The sequence below is a fragment of the Rhinolophus sinicus genome, linkage group LG06 (assembly GCF_036562045.2).
Source record: "Rhinolophus sinicus isolate RSC01 linkage group LG06, ASM3656204v1, whole genome shotgun sequence".
Lineage (NCBI taxonomy): Eukaryota > Metazoa > Chordata > Mammalia > Chiroptera > Rhinolophidae > Rhinolophus > Rhinolophus sinicus.
The window spans coordinates 55,831,234-55,851,685 of NC_133756.1; the positions used below are offsets into that span (position 1 = coordinate 55,831,234).

Below are 20,452 nucleotides of genomic sequence, written 5' to 3' on the forward strand. Positions count from 1 at the left end.
GTAGTTTTTTTCTAGTGTTAACATCAAACTCATTCATGACCTGATGAGTAAAATATAAGCTGTTGCAATAAAATATAAGCTGGAATTATGAAGAAAAAAGGTAGGCTCTTTGTCATTTTCTTTAGGATTATATATGCAAATTAAGTTTTATGCAAACTGGGTACTGTATTTCTCTATTGTTATTTCTTTTAGAATAATGTTTATGGAACATTAGAATTGTTTAAAAATGGCATTTCTAGAAAACATTTGACATCAAGCTTTAAGCAAACTTTAAGAGGATGGCTTTCCTCATAAAATTCTTTATTTTAGGCATCTCTGTTCAGAATATAGGCTTCCATAGCATAAGGGTAAAATAATGGTTGTGCTCTTCAGTGGGAGCTATTATACATATGAAGATGGTTTGAAGCCGTGTTAGGTAAAACTGTAGTGAGTATTGTAAAGGTTTTTTTATTAAAACATACATTTATTATCCTCTTGTTTGATTAGCAGTCTTGAATGAATGCAATTAACTTAATAAATTATAAAATTGAATATAAAGCTCATCATAGCATAATCAACTAATTTGATATTTGTGAATAGATGTAGCAGTCTCACCACTATAATGGTACCATAATACTAAACATAAACATAGATTATGTGATTTACTCTATGCTTAAGAAGCTACCTGTTGCCATTAAAAATAAATACACTATGTGGAACGAGGCAACTTCTCTAGGTAAATAATAATTTAGTCATTTAATCAGCATGTGGTGTCTATATGTCACTATTTAAAACATTTATACACTTTTCACAAACCTATAAAATAAGCAACATGAGACGTGGTGTCTCCTCAGAAGGAAAAAGTATCGTCCTATACGGTTATCATACTTTAGTGAGTAAGACTAGATCTAAAAATTTGTTTTAAAATTAAATACTTTCATGCTTCATCGTTTTAAAACTTATTTTTGCATTATCAAAATAGCTACACACTGAACAATCTGAGTACTAGAAAAAGGGATAAAACATCTACATCATGATTATTGTCATATTTCATTGATCCTAAGATGTACTTTTTCATATTTAAATATCCTTTTTACACTTTAACTACTCTGAAATTAGGATGCAATTTATAGCTGATGCATCTTAGTTTTGATTAATATGGCATTAGCATATTGTTGCATTTCCATTTTATTATGCATGTCTTTAACTTGCTTGTAAAAATGCTGCGTATCAACTTGCATCAAAATCAATCTTCTGACTTCAAATTCAGTATTATTATCACTCTTCAGTACAGCTTGGAGGTTAACTTAAGTTACTGGAAAGGAAGAAATTGAGGTAGAATCAGATCTTTTCCTCTTTCTAGAACAAGGACTGGAGGAAGTAGGTTGGCCTGGGAATCAATGACGCACTCAAAGAAAGGAAACCAAAGGTGATGCTCTAACTCAGAAAATGTTGAGTTCCTGTGGTATGTCAGAAGCTGGGTTTTCGAATGTTCAGTGTAGAAATGAGTAAGAGATCCTATTTTCAAGAATTGGGGGGTATGATACAAGTTTGTACCGTAATTCAACATTTAGTGCTAGGTGCTGAGGACATAATGAATAAGATAGATCTCTTTCCAACGTGGATCTTACAGTGGAAGAAGACAGACCCTACCTCATGCTAGTTTTGTATTGGGCACTTGGGAAGATTGAAAATTAAATTAGACAGGAACTCATAGACTATTTAAGAAACTCATAGACTATTGAAAGAGAATCCTGTGTCAACATTTCATACTGAACTTCTGGTTTAAAAAATGTGGTAATATTTTATTTACAATATTGTTCTCCATTGACCTTTGAACACAATTTTGTTACATCAGGAAATTAGGTTTAAGGTGTTTCCAACTACAGTAGTCATTTGATTTTTCCTCCCAATAATGCCCAAGATGTGTTGCTCAGTAAAGGAGTGGGTTGGGGGAAGCAAGTGCAGGACAGAATATATGGTATGATTCCATTTTTTAAATATAAATATCAGCTAATTTCCAATTTAAAAATTGATGGGTGAATACATTTCTGTGTGTATTTTATCACTGGTTCAACAAAATAGCTACTTCCTCTCCCTCTGTTGGAGAAAATAATCACTGTTGGAAGAAACTTAATATTTATCCAGTACATTCTATTGAATGTTTGTTGTATGTCAGTAGACTCATCATTGAGATACCAAATTGAATGAACATTGTTTCTAACTCAAGTCTTGTGGAAATACAAGTACATAGAAAATTCATACAACTCAGTATGACTGGACCTATGGTAGGAAGAAAAATCTGTGGGAGGGAACACTGAATTGGGAATGTTTAATTTTTCAGGTTGTTAACCTGGTGACGTTTCATATTTGCACCTGACCTTGAGAGATATATATACTAGGGTTACAAAAAATGTATACAAGTGGACACTTTGGTCAACGTTGCTCAAGCACTAGTTGGCGGTAATTAGAAGTGTCTGGACGCTGATGGTAACCATTTTGAGCACCTCTTGTAACTGCAGAAGTCAAACGTGCCTTGTATTCATTCATCTGTTGTTATTGGGATATATTGAGTATTACAATTTTAATAGGTTTGTCCTTTCTTAAAATATGTATACATTTTTTGGCACCCTCTGTAGTGTTTTGCTAAGGGGTAAAAGGCATAGGTAGGGAAAACAGCATGAGCGAAGGCATGGAGTTGACGGAGTTATGATTTGAGGAGGCACTGCAAGGACAGGAAGCTGGACAGAATGCTGTTAACTATTAGGCATTGCTCTAAATAGTTTACATTTATTCCTCCCAACAGTGTTTTTGAGATAATTGTTTTTTATTATCTTCGTTTTAACAGTGAGTAATTAGAGAGCTAAAAATGGTATCTGATTCTAAGAGTGCTTACGTTTGAATTAGCCATGTGGAAGGAGAAAGACAGAATAAAGCATTTTTATCAGATGCTTCAGACAGACTTAGATTCAAAAGAATACTCAAGAATTATTGAGGCGTTTAAAAAAAGTCTTCCATTAAATTCAAAGTGAAGTTAATTGTTCAAATTATATTGTAGTATATTAATATTAAAATATAGTTGTGGTGCAATACTCTTAAGATTTTTTTTAAACCCTTTTATTTGTGTATTATACCACAAATACAGAAACCTGCATAAAACACATATAACTTAATGACTGTTTTTTGAACAAAATACCATTGTAACTATCACCCAAATTAAAAAATAAATCTTCACCCCCTCCCCCAGAAGCCTCACACATGCTCCTTCCCAATCACAGCCCCTTTTCTCTCCCCTACTAGAAACTGCTATCCTGACTATAGTAATTGCATCTTTGTAGTTCTTTATAATTTTTTCACCCAAATGTGCATTCCTAAGCACTGTAACTTAGTTGTCTGTGTTTTTGTTATTTGTTTGTTTAAATCTCAATCTACATGTTCCAATGCCACCTCTCCTTCCCCCCTTTTTTGACACTTTATTTATTGAAGCAAGCAGGTATTTTCACTATACGGATTCCACAATCTGGATTATGCTATTTGTATAATTTTTCTTCATTCTTTGTATTTCCTGTAAATTAATAGTTGGATCTAAAAATGTTTTTTATAAACATTTATTAAAAAATTTTATTTTATTTTTATTGGGGAACAGTGTGTTTCTCCAGGGCCCATCAGCTCCAAGTCGTTGTCCTTCAAGTTAGTTGTGGAGGGCGCAGCTCAGTCCAAGTCCAGTCGCTGTTTTCAATCTTAGTTGCAGGGGGCGCAGCCCAGCATCTCCTGGGGGAATTGAACCAGCAACCTTGTTGAGAGCTCACGCTCTAACCTACTGAGCCATCCGGCCGCCCCTGAAAATCTTGATCGAGTTCATATTTTGTTTTTGGTTTTTGGACAAAAGTACTTCCTAGTGAGACAGGAGGACAAGTTTCTACCCTTGACTTAGAGCCTGATGCATTTCACACGAGTATCCGCCTACTGTGGATTGGCCTCAAGGAACGTTGGGAGGTAAACCACAAAGATCCTCATACCAGCAGCAGGGACTTTCTCTATCACTGCACGTGTGCAGTAAGGCCCAGGGTGTCTCTAAGGTGATCTTTCCCTAATTTAATACCAAAAATCATGCCCAGGGTTGGAGATTTACCAAGCTAATGAGACGTGATGCATGAGGAAGAATGTAGTCGCACTTCACAGGCGCCAAGAAACCTCCTTTACATGCCTAGACATAGCTTTTACCCCTCCTAGTTCCCTTTAAAACCCTGCCCCAACTTCTCTGGAGGAGCCACCCAAACCTTTCCCTTCTCAGTATTAAGCTTGTGCACAAGCTTAATAAACCTTTGCCTCTGGCCTGAACTTTCTTTTGGTCTTTCTTGATTTCCATTCTGGGAGATCGCAAAGAAAAAACCCAAGGCACTGCTGGTAACACTAGGAGTTGACGTGGTCTTACCTCCTTCGAGAGGTATATAGTATATAGTGTCTGGTTTTTCTCTTTTTGTGATTTTAGCAGCCACTGATGTTTGAGGCCTAGATCAATGAATTTATTATCGTTTGCAGAATGGTAATATTTGAATTCTGTTATTCATTTATAAGGTGGAATGCTTCCATTAAAAGAAACTTTCCTTCATCTACTATTTGGTTACCCAGTGGTACAGTTCAATTAGGAAAGGCAGGGTAGACATTTGCTTCCTTACCAGTTTTTTTAATAATACATTTCCCTGGTGTTGTCCGACTGTAACCAGTGAATTCTTCTTAAGTGTCATTCTGAGCCTATTGATTTAAGTACAAGTAAATATTTAATGCTCACTATTTTATAGATGCTTTGGAGGAACCATATTTTATGAATGCTGTGAATCTTATAAACAAATTATGAAATGTGCCTCAGTTATCAACTCTTGCATTGGTATTACTTCTATATAAATTTTAGAATCAGCATGTTGGGATTTTGATGAGGACTGCTTCTAATCTATAGTTCAATTTCTCATACTGGTTATATTGGCCTCTATATTTTGATCAATCTTGCTGTAAGTTTGTAAAATGTGTTAAATTTTTCAAAAATCCAACTTTTAGTTTTGCTTTACCTTTGTTGAATGTCTGTTTTAATTCATTATTTGTTTTTATCTGTATTCTTTGTACTTACTTCAGTTAAATTTATTTTCCTAATGTTCTGTGATAGATTAGAAATTTTCAGGCTTTCTAATTTTCTGGTGTATGCGTTATAAAGTTCTCTCTGAGCACTGCTTTAGTTGCACCCCACAGATTTTTTTTTTTGATATGTGAACCTTATCATTTTGCAGACATATCATTTGATATGTATATCATTCATTTCAAAATATTTTTGATATCTTTGACCCATGACTTTTTACCAGCATATCTCTTTGTTTATGTCAGTTGCCTATCTCTAGTTGCATAATAAATCACCCCAAGACTTAGTGGCTTAAAACAGCTATTTTCCCCTTCAGTTTTGTGGGTGGCTGGGCAGTTCCTCTGCTGGTTTTGACTGGGATTGTTTGCGATGCTGCATTTCTCTAGAGGGTTAGCTGCACTGGAGGTTCCTGTCTGGCAGTTGGTGCTGGCTGGTGGCTAGGGTCCCTTTGTTCTCTTCTAAGTGACTTTTTATCATCCAGTAGGTTAGACCAGTTCCGCATATGGTAGTCTCAGGTCAGCATTCCAAACGGAGAAGGTGACAATGTTTTTGTGTTTTCACCATATTCTGTTGATGAGAACAAGTTGCAACCTAGCCCAGATTCAAGTATTGGAAAATCGATTACTCCTCTTTAGGAGGAACACAAAGAATTTGTCTCTGTTTTTAATCTACCACAATATCCAAACATTTGGAAATTTTTCTTGTATTTTTCTTTTTGTTGTGGTTATGGAGTCTTGTTTCCTGTGCGTTTGGTTATTTTTTATTATGATGTGCACACTTTATTTAAAACTACTTGGAATGGGGGCATCTGGATGGCTCAGTTGGTTAGAGCGCGAGCTCTCAACAACAAGGTTGCTGGTTCAATTCCCGCATGGGATGGTGGGCTGTGCCCCCCTCAACTAGATTGAAAACAGCGACTCGACTTGGAGCTGAGCTGCGCTCTCCACAACTAGATCGAAGGACAATGACTGGACTTGGAGCTAGTGAGTCCTGGAAAAACCACTGTTCCCCAATATTCTCCAATAAAAAAATTAAAAAACAAAACAAAACTACTTGGAATAATTTTGAAGCTTATAATAAACATACTTCCCTTTTAAGAGGAAAGTTTGTCTCTTAAAGTGCCTGGAAACAATCAGCCAGGAAACAACTTAAACCAAGTTCCTTAAGAGCACATTATAAAATTTTTAGTGTAGCATCTTAATAAACAGATACAAGACTCACAGTTCAGATTTTGTATTTTTCCCCCCAAAGGAGTTACATCATTGTATGTTTACATCATTGTCATGTTAATGTATTTCAGATCGTCATCTGTATTCTTGAACTTTTTCAAAATTGTCTTCTGGACAGTTCCATATAATTATCTTACGGACTTGAAATGTAGCACTTTTATAATGAGTCCAATTATTATTTCTCTGAATGCTTCTACTATTCTTTGTTATGGTTAATGGAATCACTATTCTCTGGTCACTCAGGGTTCTTCTCTAATTTCCATATTTAATTAGTTTCCAGCTCTTAAATGTTTCCTTACCCTGTCATTTCCAGCAGTTTTCCTGTGTCTTTCTTTTCATTCCCATACCCAGCGCCTTTGCGCAGGACTTCGTCATCTCTGGGCCCTCACTGGCCTTGGTTGTGTGCATTCTAGGCCAACTGAGTCAGAACCAGGATACCAGCGGTCACCCATTCTCTAATGACTCCCCACATCTCTAGCTCCCTCATCTCTCCTGAACTCCTAACTTAAATATCTGGTTTTCTAAATAAGTTATTGTACCTGGATCTACTGAACCCATTTTAAACTGGGCATGTCTTTGTGTGAGTTTACCTTTTCACACTAAATCTATTTTTCCAACTTCTCATCCTGAACAATGGTCCTACCTCAGTGAATGAATGTACCTTTAGGGCCTAGAGATAATGACTCTAAAGATGTGTTCTTTAGGGTCCTAAAGTTTCATGAGAATTTTGTAATTTTGTGTTTTTATTTCCATGATAAACTAAATAAATGATTATAAAAACATTCTAGGTCATCTGAATCACCATACTATTGATGATTTTTGTGCTTGTATTTGTGTTTGAATTGTTGCTAAGTGATCATCTAAAGAGCGTATGTATGGTAAACAAGTCTGCTGCATTACAACCTGCTTTAGATTGAAGTGTAGTAATGAAAAACTAAGAAAATTGTCTTCAGCTTTTGTACTCATGCTGGATTATTTTGCCATTAAATTTAATTTTTCTTTTGTAGTGATAATTACAGGTGAAAGGTGTGTTTATAGAAGTCCTAAGAAACTAAAGTCTTAGTATGAGAAAGCTTTGGTTTGAAATCACGAAAATGACATAGAGCAACAGAAATGTACCATTTTATTTGTCACAGACTGATGAAAGAATATAGGGCTTACATGTAGATTATGAACTCAGGCCAAGTGAAGACCTTATAAGATGTCATGGTACACTCTCAACCAAGTATTACGTGGAAGCTTGAAGATAGAAAACTGATGGGAGAGCTGACTGATCATGTGGCCCATTGGTGTGTGTGTGTGTGTGTGTGTGTGTGTGTGTGTGTGGTATGTATGTATATATGTAATGTACATGTATATATGTGTCAAATAAAAGTAAATACTTATTTTTGTAAGCAATTACATTACATGGATCACCATTTGTCTCTAAATATCAATTTGTAATGTTTATTAGCAGTCAGTGCTATGAATTTTCATTAAATAGTTTAACTTTTAGAATTTTGTTTTGAGATATATTAATTATCCCATCAATATTCATAAAGCAGTGATTTTAAAACCAGTTAATTGTTTACAAAAGAAAAATAATGAAGATTTATAAAAAAATCTTGGATATCAGCTGGAACTCATAACACATAAATAATTCTTTCTATTCTTTTCCCATAGCACTAGTGATTAGTTGTAACTGTGTTATCTCGCCGTCACTTTAAATGAATGTTCAATGAATTCCATTTTTATTGGTTTTAAAATTTTTGCCGGTTTTTAAATGATAAATTTTATTTTGTCGTGTAGAAGAGCTATAAATAAAAGTAATGTATACTTAATTTTGTGCTTATGCATATTTAAGGAAGCACCAATTTAAATTAAGGCAGTACTGGGATCTGGAAGAATTTTTTTGCTAGGGTCTGTAAGAATTTCATTTCCTTCAAAAGAGATTCATTTATTACCTGAGTGTAGGAAACACTGGCCTAGAAAAATGAACTACTAAGTGAGAAAAGCTTGAGGGTCAGAATTACCATTCTGGTTAACTAAATTCTGATGAAAGTTTTCAGAATTGTGTTCTTTTTTACTTAGTCTAAAAGCTTTGAACATGTCTACATTTTCATCCTTGACAATTTCTTTTTCCTAGTCTTATGGTTTATCTCCTCCCATCTTTAGGGGAAGTTCCTGCTTATTAATTTACATATTTTGTTGCATTATTAAGGAACAATAAACTCCCTCTCCTTCACCCCTCCTACATTAAAAAAAACAAACAAAATGTACTATTCTATTATATTCATAGAAAAAAGTCTCTCCTAAGTTTACAACTCAAGTATACAACTTGAGTTTTGACATGTAAGCACCTCTGAAACCATCACTTTAATTAAAATAACAAACATTTGTATCACTCTGTGTTATCTCGCCTATCTCGTGTCCCCTTGTAGTAAGCCTGTAGTTAAGCCTGTAGTTAAGCCTGTAGTTAAGCCTATAGTTAAGCCTATAGTTAAGCCTGTAGTAAGCCTGTAGTAAGCCTGTAGTTAAGCCTGTAGTAAGCCTGTAGTAAGCCTGCCAGTGGCCTGAAGCAACCAGTGATCTGCTTTGTGTAACTATAGATGACTTTGGGCTGCTCTAGAATTTCATAGAAGTGGAATCACACACTATTTACTTTTTTTTGCCTAGCTACTTTCAGTCAGCATAATGCTTTTGAGATTCATTCACGTTACATGTATCAATAGTTTGGTTTTTAAAAACTGTTGAGTACATTTATGGATACAACACAATTTTTTAACCTATTCACTTATTGATGGACATTTGGATTGTTTCCAGGTTTTAGCTATTAAAAGTAAAGCTTCTCTGAACATTTGTGTAAAGTCTATGTATGGACATATGCTTTCATTTCCCTTGAACAAATACTTAGTGGAATGGCTGGGTTGTATGGCAGGTATATGTTTAACTTTCTAAGAAACTGCCAAACTGTTTTCTAAGTAATCGTACCATTTTATATTTCCATCAGCAGTTTAAGAAAATTCCAGTTGCTTCACATCCTTGATAACAGTTTGGTATGATTTTAGCTATTGTAGTGCATGAGAATAGTGGTTTCTCATTGTTTTAATTTGTATTTCCTAAGAACTAATGATTTTGAGCATTTTTCATTTGTTTATTTTCCATCCATACATTTTCCTTGGCAAAGTGTTTAAATCTTTATATGAATTGTCTTACTCAATTGTAAGAGTTCGTTATTTATTCTGAATATAAGTTTTTTCTTGGATATATGTTTTGCAAATATTTTCTCCTAGTTGATGGCTTGTTTTTTAATTTTGTTAAGAAAATTAAAGTATCTTTTTAGAAGCAAACATTTAAAATTTTGCTGAAGTACAATTTATTTACTTTTTTTTTCTAGTTTGTGTGTCCTATTTAACTCAGGATTACTAAGATTTTCTCTTGTTCTAGAAATTTCATAGTTTTTGCTGTTACATTTAGGTGTATGTTCTACTTTAAATTAATTTTTGTATATGGTGTGCAATAAGGATTAAGGTTCATTTTTTTTTTTTTGCTTATGGCTATCCAGTTGATCTAATATTGTTTATTAAAAAGGTTATCCTTTCCTCATTGAATTGCCTTGGAACCTTTGTCTTAAATCAGTTGACCATATATGTGTATGTGTGGGTCTGCTTCTGGACTTTTGTGTTTCTTTGATCTGTATTTATAGCCCAATATCAAACTCTTCATTACTATAGCTTTATAATAAGCCTTGAACTCAGGTGCAGTTCCTCCAAATTTGTTCTTTTTGAAAATTTATTGGTTATTCTAGGTCCTTTGCATTTACATGTGTATTTTAAAATCAGCTTGACGCTCTCTACAGAAAAGCCTGATTGAGGACGTGTGGAAAACATTTAAAGAATTCTTTAAACAGAGGACTTCACAGTTTAAGTTCCTCCCAAACTTTTCTCACCTTCCTTTCACTGGTGTTGATCCCTACTAAACACATATTGTGCTCTAAACACCACCTGACCTGTACTTTAGAGAAGCCGACCTGCAGTAGCTCCTGATCTCATGGCACTAATTTACTGGGAGGAAATATACATTAAATGAGATTTAAAATACGTTCATAGCATGGGGTACTATGGTAGTGTGTTATAAAAAGAACCGAAGCCTGGTCATTGTATTGCTTAGGGTGGTAGCCTAGATCAGCGCTCAGACCTGGGTTCAAGTGCCAGGTTAACTGCTTTGAGTAGCATGAACCTTGGACAGGCTACTTCCTCCTTTCCACGTCCGTTTTTTCATTTGTAATGTGGGAATCACAAATGGTCTCTCATTCTTTAGGCAGCTAACATAGGATGGCTTGCATGGCTGGGAAAAGATTCCCAGCATCAAGAGAATCCAGTGCACATTTTCAAGCACTTGCTTGTGTCAATTTGCTAATGTCCCATGGCCAACGCAGTTCACGTGGCCAAGCCTTGATTCAAGGATGGAGAAATAGGCTCCACCTTTCCATGGGAGAATTTGAAAAATAAGTGTGTGTGTGTATGTGTGTGTATAAAACTTGCCAACATAATGCCTGATGCATGATAGTAGTTAACATTTATTGAGCACTTCCTATAAATTATACTTAGTAAGAGGCAGCTGGACTACATTGTATTCCATCTCTGTATGATATGAAAAAGAAGAAACATTTGGAGAATTTGGTATATTCTTTTGATACCTTAAAACAATTTTAATAATGGGAACAGTTTGCAAATAAAGTGCATTCTCTTTTTTCTTTTTTTCTGCAGTAAGAAAAATGGAAAACCACCATTACGGAACAATGAGGTAAAATTTTAAATCATCTACTCTGGAATCTCATGCATTTATTTAATTTATTTCATTACATAACTTTGCATTAGGATAAAATCATAGAATTTTAGAATTGGAAGGGAAGTGAAATATCATCTTCAATCTGCTACATATTATAGGAATTCTTCCTGAAATAGGAATCCTTGATAAGTAACTCCTAACATTTACTTGAATCTATTCATGTGATGGAGAGTACTACGTAGGAGGCAGCCATAGCTATTAGTTCTAGCCCAGGATGAGATCAATCTTCCCCCTCTAGCCACTTAATGATTGACTCTATTTTGTCTTTTGTAGCAACACAGGACAAGTTTACTCAGTTTTCTCTAATAGACTCTCATATTGTTTGAAGATAGTTGTATCTTCTGAGTTTTTTTTCCCCATGCTAATCAAGCCTCATTTTTTTTTTTTTTTTAAGTATTTCTCACATGGCATAGTTTCTGATCCTTTTTCAATTCTGTATACATTCCTCTGGACCTATCCTTATTTGTTTCTGTAGACATTATGCTTAGAATAGAATAGTTGTCCAGATGTGGTCTGACTAGCATGGAGTATATCAGCATTATTGCTAAAATTCAGCCTCAAATTACTTTTACTTCTTTAACCATAATTGCTATTGACATTAAATGGAGTTTGTGGTGAATTATAACCTTCATTTCTGATGAATCGATTGGTTGACAGATTCCCCTACATCTGTATTCACTGTTGATTTCTTCATTTCTTTTCTTAAATAACAGCTTTATTGAGGTATAATTTATATGAAATCCATCCCTTTAAGTGTACAACTCAGTGGTTTTAGTATATGCACAGAGGTGTGCAGACATCATCACTATCTAATTGTAGAAAACTTTTGTCTCCCCAAAAAGAAATCCCGCACTCATTAGGAGTCACTCCTCATTACCCTCTTCTCCTGCGTCCTGGCAGCCACGGATTTGCAGTCTCTACTGATCTGCCTATTTTGGACATTTCATATAAATGAAATCATGTAATATGTGGCATTTTGTGACTGGCTTCTTTCACTTAGCATGTTTTCAAGGTTCATCTGTGTTATTGTATGTATTAGTATTTCATTCATTTTTATTGCTGGGTGGTGGTCCATTGTGTAGATGTACCACATTTTCTTCATTTATCAGTTGAGGGAAACTGGTTGTTTCCATTTTTTGGCTATTATCAGTAATGCTATTATGAATGTTCATGTGCAAGTTTTTGTGTGGATGTGCTTTCATTTCTCTTGGGTATACCTAGCAGTAGCATTGCTGGGCCATATGATAACTCATTTGATTTATTTTAAATAAACATTACTTTGTCCCTGTAAATGTCAGTTTATTGGGTCTATCTATTAGTATATTCTTGAGTATGTCTATACTATTAGTGTAATTTTGAATGTAATTCTAACATCTAGTCTGTTAGAAGTATTGTCTACAAATTTAATTTGCCTTCTTTTTCTTCCTCAAAATTGCTGATAGCATTGATTAGTTAAGGACCAATGAAATTACTCTGTGGTTTCTCTTAATCTTTTTTTTTTTTTTGGTTATGTTTTATGTAGCTGTGACCACATCCAACTGTAGCAAAATCTGGTCCTTACGTATTTCTCCATTGAGGCCACAATAATTTTATAAGAAATATAAAATTCCTTAATTAATTTATTAATTCATTTATTAGTCAATCTTTCAACACATATTAACTGAGCCCTTCATATATGCCGAGCATTGTTCTTGACTGGGTATATAGCAGTTATAACAATAAGTTCCTACATTGGAGCTTACATTGTACATGTCAGCTAATATATTAGTATAACATCCTTAACAAAGAAGCAAATCAGAAGAATTTGACATGACTTATTCTTAGTAAACTCATGCTGGCTTCTAGTTTATATATATTCTAGAATATTAGTGTCTCTTAAATATTCCCAAATCCTCTATATTAATGTCTATTCAGAGAATACACATTAAAATTGACATCAAAATTGCTGTTCTTTAGTTTCCATAACTTTTTTCCAAGCCTTTGAAAAATGGGACAAGATGTGTTTATCTCCAGTCATCTGGCATATCTCCATCTTCATCGTCTCTCTGGAATCTAAATTAGACCCAAGTGATCAAACCGTAGTTATTTATATCTACTGTCTGCATATTGTCCTCTGCAAGTTCTAGGATGTCATTGAAACTAGTTAGTACAGCTCAATTCATTCACTCATTTTTTTTAATTCTTTTTTATTTTACAATTACTTTAGCATGTACTTATTTGCTGGTTGTATAGTGTGAGCAAGATAAATTTAGGTTAGATTAAATGGTTGGCAAAGAAAAACAATACAAGACAGTATGCACACTGATACCATATTTGTAAAATTTATTGGAAGTACACACATACACGTATATGCTAAAATGAAATCTGAAGGGTATGTTCCAAATATTAACAGTTGGTATCTCTAAATGGTAGGTATAGGCTCCTTATTTTTGCTAATCAGAATTTTCTAATTTTTTAGTGAATGTGTTCTTTATGATGGAAAACAGTTAAAAAGGAATTTCTTTCATTGAAATATTTGCTAGGGTGGGGTGGGGTGAGACAGTTTTCGTAAGACATGAGATTTAAGGAGAAAAAGATTTAATAGAGTTAGAAAGTATATAAAGAGATAATTGACTTCATTTAAAAATATTTATTCATTTAATTTTGATTTAATATACATGGTATAAAATTAAAAATGCGTAAAGGTAAACACTGCTAGATTTGGTATTTAGCATTCCCATGCATATTTTTATATGTTTGAGGTATATATGTATGTATCTCTCCATAAACAATGTAGGTAGAATTATTTTGTGTGTTGAACATTTTTATAAATAGAATCATTGTATCATTCTACTTTTTTCAGCATTTTAAAATATCTGTCTATGTTGCTAGCTGTAGATTGTTCATTTAAGTGCTCTGTAATATTCTTTTATATGAATATGAGCTCTTCCTTTTTTACAGTTGTGTAGACCTTATTGCATAAATTTACCATAATTTATGTAATACCTCATGTACATAGAGGTTTTTAATTTTATGGTATTATAAACAGTGTGTGAGAGTTTTTAAATTTGTGTGTTTAAGCATATGTGCAGGAACATCTGGAGGATAAATTCCTAAAAGTAAGTTTGATAGGTTATTTTACATTTTATAGTCAGTGTACATTGTACATTTCGATAGATGCTAGTACCAGTTTACACTTTATCCCGTCAGCATAGTACAGTAATGCTTACACTCTCGTCAGCACCATATGGCTTTTTATTTTATTTGCTATTTCAAATGCATGTCTTTCAGTCAGTTCTAATTCATCTCACCTTTCTAAGTGATTGACACATCAGTAGGAACTTTTCAATGCCCTTTGACCCTGTTGCTTCCTGAATATTAGGTACATTTTTTTTCTGGTTGCATTATTACTTTAACTTCTTAAATGGTCTTTTTCTAATGGTTTGTTTGTTTTTTCTATAATTTACACGTTAAATTTATGTCATCAAAGTGTTTTTTTGTGTTTTTAAAAAATTACTGGGAAGTTTAGAGGTGAGGAAAGTCAACTGTGAATTTAAAATGAATTCTTAGGAAGGCTAGTAGAGTTTACGAAATGTACAATCTGTGTAGGTATTCTCATTTAGATTGGTTCTCAGGTATGAATTTTATTATGGGTTGAGAATGGGAGAGCATCTCAATATTTCTTCAGCGTTTCTGAGCCAGCTCTCCAGGCAGGTGTTTCTTTGCAGAAAACCCTGTGATGACTTTAGGAAGTATAGAGTTCCCTTCATGGATTGAAATGTAATGAAAATCAAGTCAGGCTTTCAGACAGTTTAAGAAATAGGAGCAGTGGCAATAGGAACAGGGAAAGAAAAAAAAACAGGAGGAGGAATTACATACCTGGTAGCCACTAATATTTTAAAATGCTTCATTGTTACTATCTTACAACTTTTTTAAAAAAACCTACCTCATTGTTTGCCCTAGATCATTTCTTGAGCCTAGGTAGAAATCGGTAGTCCTCTGTTTAAGTCAGAAGGTGGCCATTTCACCTTGGAATTATTCTAAGGTTCAAACTGGGAATGGAGAACTGGGTATTGACTACAGGTGGGATGAAGTGAAGGAAGGAGGCAATGACAGGAAAAACTTTAACTTTTTTTTAAAGGTAGTTGGTGTATATTGCCTTCTCTTTATTCTTTTCTTACTATATTTTCTCAGTTCGGGGAAGAAAGGGCAGATTTAGGTTGTAGGTGTAAGGTTCGGCTTGAAGAGAATAGGCTAGCTAAGTAAATACACTGTGAGTAAAGCTTTTTGTCTGTTTCGTTGGTTGGTGTGTCCTCATCATTTAGAACAGTGCCTTGGGCCAAGTGAATATTGAATGAATGAATGTATGTCTGTGTAAATGAAATAGACTGGGCCTGTAACCCAGTAGGTTGAGGTGTGCAGCCTTTGTAAGGTTTGAAAGACCTGAACTCTGTTCCAACAGTTGGAGGGTATGCTGATTCTTAGCCAGTGCTTTCTATCTGAGTCTTCCTGATGGAACTCCGCAGACTTAAGACTTCCTTTCACGGTCTGTAATTCTGTACTCTACTCAGCACTTAGCACAGTGTCTGACATGTAGATGGTGGCTTATTGTGAATCTAATTCAGTACAAAACTTACTCACTTAAGGGCATGAAGTTAGATGCTAATTTAATTAAAGCATATTTGTATTACAGTTTGTCTAACTGGTAGAATTTGCTATATGCCATGGGTATTTGTTTATCAAGAGCATCGTGGTTAGCAAATTATGGAGCTGTGATATGGGAGTTGGGGGAAGGGTCTAGGTATAGAATGGGTTCCTTCGGGAGTGTCTTGCTTTTTCCAAGAAGTTTCTCCTGCCTGTTCTTCCAAACTGTCCAAGAGTAATAAAGTAAATTGCCTCCACCATACCCATTTCCTACCACTTTTTCCTCATCCTTGCAAACTAGTCAAAATGAAGAAATGTCTGAGGGCGATGAGATTAATTACTACTCTTATTTATGTGGTTAAGTGGTTGTCAGTGGTTTCCCTCTACACTGACAGTAAACTGTAAATCCTCACTATGGCTTTAAAGCTCTGTCCTTTATAGGTCCTTTCATCCCTCCTCAGCCTCTCTCATTTTTGTTCCCTTTGCTCTAGCAATACTGTCATCTTGCTCCAGTTTTATTCCTGCCACTGGGTTTTTCTGCTTGGTGTTCCCTGTGCTTCTGCTACCCTCTTTCCTCCAAGATTAGCACATAGCTTCACTTTGTTTATGTCTCAGCTTTTATGTCACTGCCCCAAAGAGACCTTTCTTAGCATCCTGTCTGATTCATTCTTCTTTTTCTCATGACCCTGCCTAATCTATCTGTAACAGTGTACTTATTAGTTTATTTTTATCTATGTTTTCCCTGCTAGAGTGTAAGCTGTATGAGTGAAGATACCTTGTCTTTGAATTTATGAGGAAGAAAGAGTGAATTGGCAAATTGCACATTTGGAAATGCTAAATGATAAATTTAGGAATCCAAAAGTTTCCTGTAATTGATAGCAGGGAAATTCGTGTTCAAGATTTAAAAACAAAACAAAACACAAAAACTCCGTTTTTGGTAATATTTCTTTGAAAGCATGTTTGAATATGAAGAGCAGTATAAATGTGTTCTTTAAATGCAGCATCATCTTGTTGGTTGTTTATATTGACTTAGAAGATACATGGTTCTTTAATTTGTTATAACTACATTAAATGCTTTTTATTTTTTTTTAATGTAGAAAGAGGGGAAAAAAGAACGAGTTATGGTGGACAAGTTGTTTTTTTCAAGGCTCACGCGGATTCTGAAAATCATGGTCCCCAGAACATTTTGTAAAGAGGTAAGTCTTACGAAATTATGTTAAATGTTTAACTTTAAAGGTTACATGAAATGAGAATAAGAAAATTGTAAAGCTTTTGTTATACTACAAATGTTTTCTGTATAGGTAATGAAGACTACTAAATTTTTGCTTTAAATCATTGCCTGTCATGCAAGTACTCTTGTCGTTTAGTGCCAGTTTTCCGTTTTCCCTTGTTTATGAAATTATTTTATTATATTTTATATGATATACTATTATAGAGTACATCAGTGCAGCAATCCTGTTGCCTTATTATAATACCTATAATGAAAACAAAATTAAATTTAGATAGATCTTTTTATTTCATTAAGATGTTAATAAGTCACATTGATATAGAATATATTTGAGGGTTGCTACTTCATAGTTGACTAAATATGTTTTTAAGATGTCAAAATGAGATCTGAATTCTTTAAGTACGCGTGTATTCAGGAAGTGAGCTGGTTGTAGGAATAAAGTTTTTTTATCCCTTCCTTTGCCTTTTTATCAAGATTATCTTTATTAAGTATTTTTAATGATTAAAAATAAAATAATACTGTGTTTTCCATCTTTAATCACCTTAGTATTCTCCTTCTATACAACTAGAAATATCATTACCTTTGACTCTTCTCCCCATGCCTCATTCTTTCAGCCACTGGGGTCTGATAATTTTTCCTTCTAAATATTCTTTCTTGGATATTATAGTGTTCTTTAATTAGTCTCACTTCAAAGAATCTCCAATTCTTAATCTTTTCTGTCAAATTTGTCTTTTTAAAACATGTTTCCATTGTTCAATTTTACAAAGCATTAGCCTTATAATCTATTAAGAGCAAGAAAAGGATAAGATGTTCCAAGAGCACTGTAATTCCCAAGGAGAACGAGCATTCCTCCGTTACACTGCACTTGCTCTCCTTTCCCTTCACTTCAGCATCATATCATGGTGATTCTGCCCTTAAGAAACTCTGAAAAACAATAACATTTGTTTATTCCTAATTAGATAGAGATAAGATGTGTCCCTTAGAACTTGGAAAGTGCAGATAGATATTGTTCTTCTTGGTGCCTGTTTGCCTCCCCCTCAGAGAGGACTTGTGTCGTCCTCCCGGGCATGAGCACATGTTTTAATACAAATGAGATCACATTGCACCTTTTAAAATCTGGTCCTCACCTTACTATTTAAATGTTTTTTCCAAGTATCCTTGAGTTTCTCTTAAATTAGTCTCCCCCTTTCCATTTCTGCTGTTCTCACTATAGCTTACCAGGATTGTTATTGTCTCTTAATTGGTCTTTTTGCTTCTTCTCCTTTTCTAACTAGTATTCTTTCGAAAACCCTAATAAAAACATTTGGCTTCTTTTTTCTTATATGCTAAATCACAGCCTGGTTTTGCCCTGCCTTTTCAGTATCATCTGCTTCGAAGATTCTTTGCTGTGTTATAGTCAGGCTGTGTCCTCTCGTGCTCTCATGACATCATGTCTGTGACAAAAACAAATATGTTTAAAAAATGGCTTAATGCTCTTTTTCCTCTTTGTGAAGGTCTCCCGTGACTCTTCAGCAATAATTAAAATTAATTGTTTTCTCACTCTACAACCTACCTGACTTTGGAGAATCCTTATTTAAAATATAAGCTTCTCTGGAAAGATTCGTATATTATCCCTCTTTTCAGTTAACAGCATAATGCTCATTTAAGTGCTTAGCAGGAGTTTGCAGAGTATACAATGAATGTGAAACATTGGATAGCTCTCTGGGAGTTAGTACAGAGGTAGAAGGGCCTAATTTGGCCATCCTCCCGGTTTTGTGTAGGTGTAGCCATGCCACAGAGTCATTGTATGTACCATCTTTGAGGAATCTAATAATCCAAGTTTGACCCCCGTTTAAGAAAGTGACGTAAACTGGCATAGAAATCCCACATGATGGGAGATAGAGATAGATGAATTAATTTAGGAAGTAGAGAAATGAAAATGCTACATGTGAATAAATGGAAGTTCATATGTATCATATGGTGAGGGAGTGCCTAAATCAATTCAGATCTTTAGTTTCTGGGATAGTCTACGGACCTATTAATGGCAGACTGGTGATTCTTTGTATAAAGAATCTTTTGTATAAAGGCATTTCAGGACTGTCAGTAAGTAAAGTTTGCCAGATTTTGCTCAAGTGATAGAAGTAAACTTGATACTTATTTTAAGGAAAAATTAAGCTAAGAACATAAGATGAAGGAAAAAATAAACTATCTTTGTCTAATGTTGCTACCTTTATACCTCAAAAGATTAATTTAGGATTAAGACTAAGGTCTGGATTAGAAGTTAACATTATAGTTAAAGTGACAGCTACAGATAGCATTTATTTACAATCATAGGTTCTTCTGTTGTCAATTGAATACCTGAGATGTTGGGATAGGGTACAAAAATGGTATTTTCCTTGCTAGCAAACATTGGGGTAGCAGCTCTCCCCGCACAATTGCACACTTTCTTTGGCACTGTCTTCTGTCTTATAGCTTCATTTATTCTGTGTTTATGACTCCCTGCCTTGTCTTTGACTTAGAGGGCTATATTTTCAGTACCTTCACCTCTTTAAAAACCAATATTTGTTTTGCAAAAATTATAAAAGTATTAGATGCAGTTGCCCCTCAATTCCATAACTTTGAAATTAAGCACATTGTCCAACAAATGTCCCCCCCGCCACACACTCTTCCCTGACTTTAGCTTCTTAATGTTAATGCCATGTTCTTCCAATTTAGGAAGTTTAAGGTCAACTTTGAATGTGTGTTAGAGATTGGAGGGTAGATTCTCATCTCATGCAGAGGTAATTGATTCCTAGCCTCTCATCTCTTCCCCCTTGATTATCCATCTTGCCCCACATTGCGTAAGTAATGTTTTCTAAACAACACATTAAACATTTTGTTCTACCTAGAAGCTTGCAATAGTTTTATATTGTCTAAACTCTGCTGGATATGCTGTACCATAATTCTTATGGTTTTAATCCATTTCTTATTTTCCATTAAATCATTCATTTTTTTAAAACTCATAATCCTCATTCTCTCCTTTCTTTCACTTGGTCTAGTTAATCTATTTCTAATGTCATAATCCTCCTTAGCTATCCCACACCTTCCGATCCTGCCACTTAGCACATGAAGTAATGTAAACATACTTATCTACCTCAGTCTGTTTTCTTATGTTTTATGTGTAAATCTTGCCTTAATAACTAAATAGAAAGCCCTGTGTGGACAGGGACACTATTTTTCTAACAAACTTGAACCAAATTTATTTTAATTAGGCAAAATTTTAGGCTTCAATATTTGTTGTTTAATTGTATATTGACAGTTATTGTCATTTTTATTTATTGCAGTCATATATTAAAATTATAAGACAATCACAATACATGGTGATTCAGGTAACCTAAGTTACACTGCTAGCTTCTGTCATTGATTATTGTATGAAGGCAAGTCATTTGACCTTCCTGGGATTCACTTTTAATT

The 20,452-nt window shown here is 34.4% G+C and overlaps 1 protein-coding gene across 2 annotated transcripts in view; it reads left to right on the top strand.

Annotated features, from left to right (window-relative positions):
- ABCD3 (ATP binding cassette subfamily D member 3) overlaps positions 1 to 20,452 on the top strand; it is a 65,437-nt gene that overhangs the window by 8,095 nt on the left and 36,890 nt on the right. The window contains exons 2-3 of one of the 2 annotated variants that reach the window (XM_019752533.2): positions 11,088 to 11,124; positions 16,890 to 16,988. In XM_019752533.2, coding sequence (XP_019608092.1) covers positions 11,088 to 11,124; positions 16,890 to 16,988 — 136 coding nt within the window. The remainder of the gene's footprint in view (positions 1 to 11,087; positions 11,125 to 16,889; positions 16,989 to 20,452) is intronic. The other variant, XM_074335165.1, reaches the window with a different exon arrangement.